At 31.5% G+C, this 9,607-nt stretch overlaps 1 protein-coding gene across 5 annotated transcripts; it reads right to left on the minus strand.

The window, feature by feature from the left end:
• Positions 1–414: 414 nt before the first annotated feature.
• On the minus strand, positions 415–7,209 carry LOC100820559 (methyltransferase-like protein 17, mitochondrial). 5 transcript variants are annotated; one of them, XM_041008225.1, is made up of 14 exons: positions 7,004–7,209; positions 6,234–6,314; positions 5,535–5,721; positions 5,169–5,420; positions 4,083–4,156; positions 3,884–3,978; positions 3,149–3,246; positions 2,750–2,833; positions 2,365–2,445; positions 2,145–2,225; positions 1,922–2,017; positions 1,705–1,784; positions 1,110–1,198; positions 415–940 (listed from the first exon to the last, which is right to left on the minus strand). In XM_041008225.1, the coding sequence occupies exons 2-14, from the start codon at positions 6,245–6,247 to the stop codon at positions 537–539; spliced, it is 1,635 nt and encodes a 544-aa protein (XP_040864159.1). In that variant the 5' UTR covers positions 6,248–6,314; positions 7,004–7,209; the 3' UTR covers positions 415–536. The 5 variants fall into 5 exon arrangements, with proteins under 5 accessions (XP_040864159.1, XP_014621151.1, XP_014621153.1 ...); XM_014765665.3 differs by having other exon boundaries at positions 2,145–2,228; positions 7,004–7,208; XM_014765667.3 differs by having other exon boundaries at positions 2,145–2,228; positions 5,535–5,729; positions 7,004–7,207.
• Between the last annotated feature and the right edge of the window lie 2,398 nt (positions 7,210–9,607).

The raw sequence follows: 9,607 nt of genomic DNA on the forward strand, positions 1-9,607 counted from the left end.
TTGTTTGCATCCATTTTTCAAATCTGTCATTTTTTTCATAAAGTAAATTGTAATGTAAAAAAAAACACACTCAACAGGCATGTATAAATCTTGCTATGCTGTAATGATGTAGTCACGTAGACATTTAGAAAGAGGGATTATACAATTCAAAGAGTTTTATATTCAGTCATAATGTTTCTAGGAATCATGTGAACAATTAATGACCCCAAGAAACAAGGTGGCAAATCCTCTTCAGCATCGAGCATATGTAAGAATTGAACAAGAAATCCAGTTTAGTGCTAATTGCTAGTATTATCATTTCATTGATTGGATTGTTACAAGATTGGATAACTGATTTGAATATCTACTATTGATTCGTGTTCCATGAAATTGGAAGAGATTTAATAACAAAGCTACTTCCAAAACAAAACTCCATCTATAATGTGAACTTGTTATTATTTTCTTTCAGTTTCGAAGGCATAACCCTTATAAACTGGTACATGAGACAGGGAACATGAAATGACAAAAATAAATTTAACATCAAACATTATTTTGCTTCAACACGGCCACAGGTCACCCCAAATAGATCTTTTGGCCTGTTGATGCAAGGTAGGGTTCTTGGTCCGAGTGACGACAATACGGTCATATGAACCCTCTGAGGCATCCCTTTTGGTGGATCTGCACACATTCATGGTGACTTGTCTACCCCTTCTGACAGGCATGAAGACAATCCTGCCCCAGCCACCTCCAAGATCAGCACTGCCTCTTTCTTCTTCCCTTTCCTCGTCCTCTTCACTATCAATGGGACCATCAGTTTCCACAGCATCATCAGAATCATAAGTTACAGCATTCACTACTTCACGAGGAGCGTCATCAGTTTCCAAATCATCAGCAATGTCAGTTTCTGCATCAGCTACTTCATGAGGAGTGTCATCAGATTGTTGCAACTTCAACCAGTCCTCTGAAAAAGTGAAGAGAAATCAACAATAATGGGAATTAATAGTTTATAATCTCAAAGGTCCTCTCCTATATACCATTTAAAGGAAGATGGTTTAATAGCAAATCAGACCATATATTTTGTTTTAAAGTATTTTAGCAGAAAGTAAGCATTGAGGCATGTAACTAAGTACCGTAGTCAATTTCAAGATCCTCTGGATTTCTTTTTGCATGCTGCTCCTTCAGAGTCTCAAATTCCATACCATCAAGGGGCCAAGGATCACTGTGGTGCAAGAGATGGGTAAAAAATCAGTTACAAAGGATGAAGCATCTATACCTCAAAGATAGGATTATGCCATTCAATGACTAGGGTAGGAAGGATTAGTAAGTGTTGTTTTATAAATAGAAATTGTGACTTCAAGAAATCATTCATAACAAAAAGACATCAAAATAAAAATTAATTGGAAAATATTAACATGAGATACGTCCATCGGCTTGTTATATTTTCATGAAAAAGACTTTTGGCAATTTTTTTGTTAAGAGTTTAACTTAGATATATTGTCAGCATAAAGATTTACCCTGTTAACTATTTAGAAACCATCATAAATATGACTTTTAAAGTAATTATTACAAGTCAACAAATTTTGCATGAGAATCCATGATTGGACAATTCACAATACTATAGTTTTTTTACATTGTTAGTGCATTCTAATTAAATGATTTTTGTTATTCTATCTGTTATCTATATTGCTTTAGTTCAAACATGAAAGATGTAAATAAAACACTTGCCTTGGCCTTGATCCTCGTCTAAAAACAACATAGGAAAATTTTTCATCTTCAAATCCACGTAAAGGATCACCCTTCGAACGCTGTAATGATGAAATTTAACTGTGAATTTTTTTTTTTATGTTGACCCTTGTTGATATCACAGAAAAGGGTAAGTAGGAATGTGGGGAAAACATGATTCTTTCCGATACAAAAAGTAAAATACGGATTAAGGAGAAACCTTGTAGGCACGTTGTGAAGATGTCCTTTCCAAACGCTGAACAAAATGACAATATTTCCCAGATTTTACCAGAGGACAAGCCCCATCATGAGGACACTGCATGAAGAAAATTTACCAAAAAACCGAAAAGGATAAGAGCAGGACAGGCAGAAATTGAAGGAAAATGAGTGCAGTAAGACTACAAAATTGGAAAAGATGTTGAGTAAAAATGTAATATACTTACAGGAGCAACCACAAAGGCACCGGCCTTCTCAGTGATCAAATCTTTACAAACTTCATTATTCTTACGAGAAGACTTACGGTACTTCTACAAAGGCAGCAAATTCCATGGTTTGTAAGAATAAAACATCGAAAGAAAACTGTACAACTATGATGCCTAAAGACAGAATACAAAGATAATTTAGTATTGTTCAATTTTGTCTCAAAAGTGGTCGTAAAATTACTCTTTCTTCCATCCATAATATGTGAGATCTCATCTGAGCTATAATATTAGATCCATGAGGTGTTCCTGGTTCAACCAAAACCTACAAGAATTAAATTTCAGAAATGGAGATAACATTAGATATAAGATTCAAAAGAATTACACATTACAATAAATTTATGAATTCAAAGGCTCCTTCATTCATTTCCTTTTAAAGAAATTTCTTCTATGATTAATAGACATTTTCCTTTGCTCCTACAACTCTTTTTCCTCTAATAAATATAATTACTTTGTTTTATTTACATTAAATGTTAAAACAACACCAAGCTAATAAATAAGTAAAATAAATTATGTATAGATAATCCTCTCTATCACAGGGCAATAAAAGTATGAGCTAGAAATCATACCAGAATGTCCCGTGTTAGATCCCAAAGCTGGCGAACTATGGTAATTCGATCCTTTATTGATGGGATCTCTCCAAGAACATAGGACTTCAGCCAATAAAACAGATTGCTAGCAGTTAGCATCAACTAAAGAAATAATACACAAATACTTTATATGCCCAGTATTTGAAAACACAAAAATATCTAATTAAAGCATAACCCTACCAGCAATACAGAAAAGAAAAATAGGGTTATAGAATAAAATAATAAACTGAACGGACAGAGTAAATCCAGTTAAACTATTTAATTTGTTTAAACTAAAAATTAAAAATTGGATGGAAGAAAAAAATTGGCCAAAATCTGAATATATGAATCATATACAAATGTAAAATTCTGATTTGAACTCTGAAAGAATAAACTTACAGCAATTACAAGGTCATGCTCTCTCTCTGATTTAGTGATACTTTTAGAAAGTGATTGAATGCTGTCATAGCTATGAATAAGTGGCAAATTCTTGAGACCTATATAATCAAATAGCAGAAAAAGAATCAAAGTTGCCAACTACTAAACGTTTTCAACTTTTCTTAGGAAATTCAGAAGAAAAAGATTTCAGTATCAATTCTAAACAGGAAAATTCACTACATAATTTAATAAAACATGCATAGCAATACACAAGGGAAAGGACTGTTGATTCAGCGGTGACTGAAATGACTTTGGCACCGTCATTAGAAAGAAGTATCTCAATTTCCTAATGATGAACCAAACAGAGCAAGACAGGTCAGACTATTGCTTTCATAAACTTTAAAATATTCTAATTTCACTCAAAATCTTCTATAAATAGATAAAACCAGCCCATACATTTTTTCTTTCTTTTTTGTTTTAATAAACTAGTTTGTTTAAGAATAATGTCTAATGATGTGGAATTTGGCAATCCATAAACAATAGGCTTTAAGTTGCAATTGTGTTCCATAATTTCAACATAATTGTAAATATACATCTTAATGGGTCCTCTTCCCTCTTCCATTGCTTCATATGTACATTTTAAGTAAAGTTGTTGCTCTTGTAGCCTTCTAAAACCGAATATGGTTTAATCTTACTCACCTCATTTTGAAAGTATTAAGAAACCTATCTTGTTCAAAGAAGTGTATCAACATTTACCTTGCATAAGGCTCCGACCTGCACGCTGCATTGATTGTGATGGTTCTATTAAATTAACTTTTTCTAAAGATTTTGGCCAAACTTCTTGCAGTGCCCTACATCATCAGATTTGAAAGGCAATAAAAAAGTTCAAAAATATTAATAAAATTATAATATCAAAGTTAACCATTCAAAAGAACAAAGTTCAAGAATATTTTACCAGAAAGCTGAACCTGTCCCCGCACCAAAATCTAATACCTTAGATGGGGAGAAACCCGGAAGCCTTCTGCGAACCTAAAAAGAGAGTTTTGTTGAGATTAACTTGAAGCCAACATTTTATTCAAGACTGAAAGGCTTTTTTCTGGGTATTCATAAAAATATAAAGTTAAAGTGAAAATAAGTCAAAGAAAGATATGGTTCACAACAATAACAGTAGCTTTATCCCACATGAATCACACCCTATGGAAATTAAATTATAATGTAGTAGATCCTCAACTTATATGATACAATTTGGAAAATAAATGGAGAAAAAAAAAGATGAACAAGACACACCAATCCCACATATTAGAGATTCCAATCATTCTAATGCATGAATTCACCCTGTTTGATTAAGTTTAGACCTAAAATCTTTTGCAACGGTTCTCGCTTCCATATGCAAATCTGCTCTCATCTGACTCCATGACTCAATCTCATAACAGAGTGCATATATCACTAATCCTTTCATTTGTGTCAACTTAAGCAACCCTTTCCCTTGAAGAAACACTTCCATTAGAATCCTAATGTTTCCTTATATTATCATGGATGGACACAAAACCATCGTTCACACACGTCTTTTTTTCCTTTCTGTTTTCATTCTAACAGGCTTCATCTATTTATTTTGCAAAGGAAAAGATTAATAGGTTTTTGTTCTAACTCAAAAATCCACTTCACCTAGTTATGTCATAGCCTTTAACACCAATTATTTAATATTAGAGTAATATAAAAGAGAGGTGCAGTCTTCAACTGCACACTCACTTAACTATGTTAGTCACTGAGTTAGTTACTCAGTTAGTTAAGAGTTGGTTAGAAGGTTAGTTAGTCATAACGAACTGTTCTAGAGCTCTATATATACTTCTCTTTGTAACAGAAAACAGTTACCCAATCATAATAACATTTTTTGATTCTAAAGTTCTTCTCTCTTTTACTCTTTATCTTTTATCTTCTTCAGTTCTGTTAAGAACTCTTTTATTTAATGATATATTTTCCCTTCTTTCATTGATATTTTTTCCTTTATTTTTCCCTTATTTGGATTAAGGTTTTGTCCTACCTCTTTAAGTACTCTGTAACAAGCAGAGTAAACAGCTGGCATTCGAGAAGCCACATATGCATTTGTCTCTTCATCTCTATATATGAGACCAATGTCCCCATAAGAGCTGGTAATCTTCCAACGTTTTGATTGTTCAAAAGGGTCTTCAACTATCTTCTTTGCTGTGGTGGATGCCAGCTGGAGATTGACATCCTTGATTTGATTGAATGTTTGAGACAATCTCAAGACTTTCCTCTTCATATATGGCTCCTCCTGCTCTATAATCCCAAGACCATCATGAACAATTGGCATCACAAAAATACGAAAAATATAAAGATATATATTGCATATAAGAAAAAAAAATTAAGCACCAAGAAAGTAAAGGACCTCGAAGGTATTTCTTAATGGCACGGCGGAGACGGACAGGGACAACAAGGCAACGTGCAGATTGTTTGGCAGCATAGCGAAGGGTTTCAGGGGTGAGAATTTTCTGGGCAGTCTCAGCAATTGTCTGGGCAGCCATGCTGACCCAGAATTTAACAAACCACTCTTTGTGTTCCAAGTAATCAGGTTCCTGTATTACTGTAACTTAGTAAGTTGGCAACAGTTTTAATAAACAGAAAAAAATAAAAGCAAAAATCTCATCTAGCCCCAGCATAGGCACCACAAAAATCTCATCTAGCTGAGTTAAAACCATAACATTTTTTCATGCTAATTCTTTTCATTTCCTGATTTACATCTTTTCTTCTAAGGAAGAATGCGACAAACCAAATATCCATAAACCAAATATGTTCTCGCCTAAGCAGCTAATTTTCTTCTTCATTCTCTTCAGATGTTTCAATTTTTTTAAGAACAGAGATTTGGAGTTTAATCTGAATTAAATGGATGCAATTTTTATTATAAAAATAAACACACAGAAAAAAAATCATATGAATTCTTCACCACTCCATGAGCCAGCCAAAAGTTTTTCCTATTACTAGAAGAGACATGCAATCATCAAGTGAATCTTCAAAATACAAAAATAACAATGGTAAAACATCAAGAATTAGCCCATACATACAACATTTTCAAAACATTATGACTAACCTATTAGCAACCATGGTACATTTTGGAATTAGGAAATGCCATCAGAAGTATAGTATTTGATCAGCTACAATACTTGCAACCCTGAAAGGAAGGAATACGAGCACTCAATGATTAAGGCGAAAAAATATTAATGAAGACATATTTTTATCAATTTAAGCAATATAAAGGAATAATCCAACATGGTAGTCAATCTCAAATTGGGGCATGGAGAGGATGCCCCTAAAAACACTGTAGCCGGATGGCCACTAAAATTAAAGACATTCATAATTAATAATCAAGAGTTTGGTAACTAAACACACACGACATTGGATGAAATCATTGTTTTTCTCAAGTTCTTTTGTAGAGATTGAAGACGAAATAGAGATGAAAGATGGGTATACATAAACACCACAAATTGGCCAGAAACTGACCAAATTCAAAGAACAGAGGTGCAGAAATGGTGCAAGAACGAAAGCGATGCGAATGAAAAGGGATTCAGATTAATAAGCTGCTGTAAGGATTTAACACTATAGTTACACGCGTTGCATAGAGAGGGGAAAGGGTGTTGAAACAGGACCTCAACCTGGACATTTTCAGAACCATACCTAAGCAAAATATATATACAAAAAATCTTCATTGAGAAATTTTATCAAACAGTTTATGAGCAAAACGTGACTAGCTTCTTCCTTCTTTTTCACTTATTAGCATCGAAACTTGATGTTTCTCTCTAAGAACACAATAGAAACTAAGCAAATAAAGGATTGATTAAGCAATTATAGTAAACTTCTTACCTTCAATTTGTGGTGGATGTGGTGCAGCTAGGTGTTGTGGAGAGAAAACACAAACAGTGATGAAAAACCCTTTCTTAAACCCTCTCCGGCTACTTTGTGGACCGTCGGATGCATCCAACGGTGAACGTTTGTTTTTGTCAACCTTTAATATCAGGTGAGTGCCAAATTCGATTACGGGAACCAAGGGGTGGGCGAAATGACCCAGAGGGGATTGTTTTTTTCAAAAATATTCAATGGGTAAAATATAAACTAATATCTAAAAAGAGATAAATAATGGGTTAGGATTTCTCAATTGAAAGTTATATGTTATAATATTCTTTTTCTTTTTAATTAAAGTCGTAAAATTTTATTTTACTATTTTAATTTTTTTAATATGATTTTAAAATTAAAAGGAATTGTTTTTTTATTGAAGTCATAGAATATTTTATGATTTAATTTTTTTAAAATAGTAAAGATATTTTTTATTCTTTGTTAAATGACTTTAAATTCGTAAGAAAATTTCCAAAGTATATATAATACCATGGCCAGTATTATACATAGGTTAAACAATAAACATACTTATTTAAGTTGTTTTTCAAAGTTTAATTTTCAGTAACTTAATTACTATTCACAGTTTTTAAGAGTACTAGAAGATAAATATGAAAGAATAAAGTATTTCAAAACAATAATTCTACCTCTCACTAGTAAAGCGGTGATGAAGTACATACTTTACCAAAGCAAGGTTAAAAAAATTCGAAGATTAACACATAAAAACCTATTCTATAAGCAACCTTTCTCTTCACACTTTATTAACAAAATGCATTAAGCCGACGAGGCATTCAGCAACAAACATCGATTCTCAATCCAAATAATTAAAGAAAAAAAATTGAATCATAAATGGAAAAAAATATCCTTACAACTTTTTAAAGTCGTTCTGAAAAAAAAAAGTTGCAAAGTATTTTACAACTTTAATTGAAAAAGAAAAAAAATCATTTACAACTTTAAAGTCATGTGAAAAAAAAATCGTAAAATATTTTATGACTTCAAAGCGATAAGTCATATTGGATATTAATTTAAATTTTACTCCCATTTGTTAATTTTGAAAAAAAAAAATCTCTTTCCATCATTCTCATCCATGTGGTAGTGTTTGGTTTTTTCTTTTTTTTCATCATGGAATTAATAGAAAGTAATTCCTAAAAGCGATAATTTGTCTTTATCGAAAATTACTATTTATTTCATGTGTACTCATTCAAATGTCATTTTAAGATTCAAACTCTAAACCACTGGTTATGAGATGTGTCACTTGTGTTAACCATTATTGATAAAAATGTGTTTGATTCAAAGGGAGAAAAATAAAATAAATTACTTAAACTTTTCTCTAATGTTTATTTTTGTTAACCTTTAATCTCATTGGTCATATGAGTAAATTTAGATCTTTTAATTTATTTATTAGATTCAATTTGGTTCTCTTATTATTTAAAGATATTCAATTAGGTCTTATCATTCTTTTAAAGGTTAAACTGTAATTTTAATCCTTAATTTAATAAACTAAGTCATTTTAACCCTTGTGTTAAATTACATTTGTTGAGGGTTGGGATATAAAGGTCCACCAAAGTGATTCTTTACCTAATACACTTAGGTTATGCTTATTAATTAACTATTAATTATTGAATTAGTTTTTAATTTTGAGATTTATGTAGGTTTAAATATGTTTTTTATTCCTATAATTTAGTGTTTTTTAATTTTTGTCCTTGAAAAAAAATCATTTTAATCTTTATAAAATATATTTATTTTATTTTTTATTCTTAAAACACTTTAGATATATAGCATTTTTAATTATATTATTCAAAACATTTATTTTACTGTTTAAAAAGTGTTATTTAAAATATTTTAAAGACAATTAATAAAGCAAACACATCTTATAAAGATTAAAATAAAAATACAAAAATATTAAATTACATAAAAAGATATTTAAGTCTATAAAATATTACGAAGTTGGAGAACATATACTAATGGATGACAATCACAAGGTGCACAGTCATGAAATCCTCAAGATACTCATGCACTTGATGCATGGTTTCGAAGATGACAACCAAACTACAATTTAACCGAATATTATAAAGTTAATTATAAATTTATTAAAAATAAAAATTATATTCTTTCCTCTTTTTTAACCCCAAACTAACACCTTGTATTCTCATCATCACGTTCAGATTCAAATAAAAAAAATCCAAAACCAAAATAATAATAATAATAATAATAATAATAATAATAAAGACTACGAAACTCAAATCTGATGTCAAATTCTCCAGATCCAACAACCAAGCATGTTCAACTATAAACTCCATAAAGCACACAAAACTTCCAATGCAATGAAAATTAACCAAAAGTATCAAAATTAATCAAAGTCAACCAAGATCGGAGGGAGGAGACTCACTGCTGACTGTCACTAGAGAAGTTGTTGTTGGAGAAGTCGATCGAGACGGTAGAGGCAGAAGAACACTGTCTAGTGATGGTCATCGCCCAAGAATCGTTGAGAGACAAGCTTCAGTATGGTGAGGTACATTGGAGAGTTTAGGGAAAGTCACGAGAGTTCATGATCTATCATGTTAATTAGGGTTTTAT

The sequence above is a fragment of the Glycine max genome, chromosome 13 (genome assembly GCF_000004515.6).
Source record: "Glycine max cultivar Williams 82 chromosome 13, Glycine_max_v4.0, whole genome shotgun sequence".
Taxonomy (NCBI): domain Eukaryota; kingdom Viridiplantae; phylum Streptophyta; class Magnoliopsida; order Fabales; family Fabaceae; genus Glycine; species Glycine max.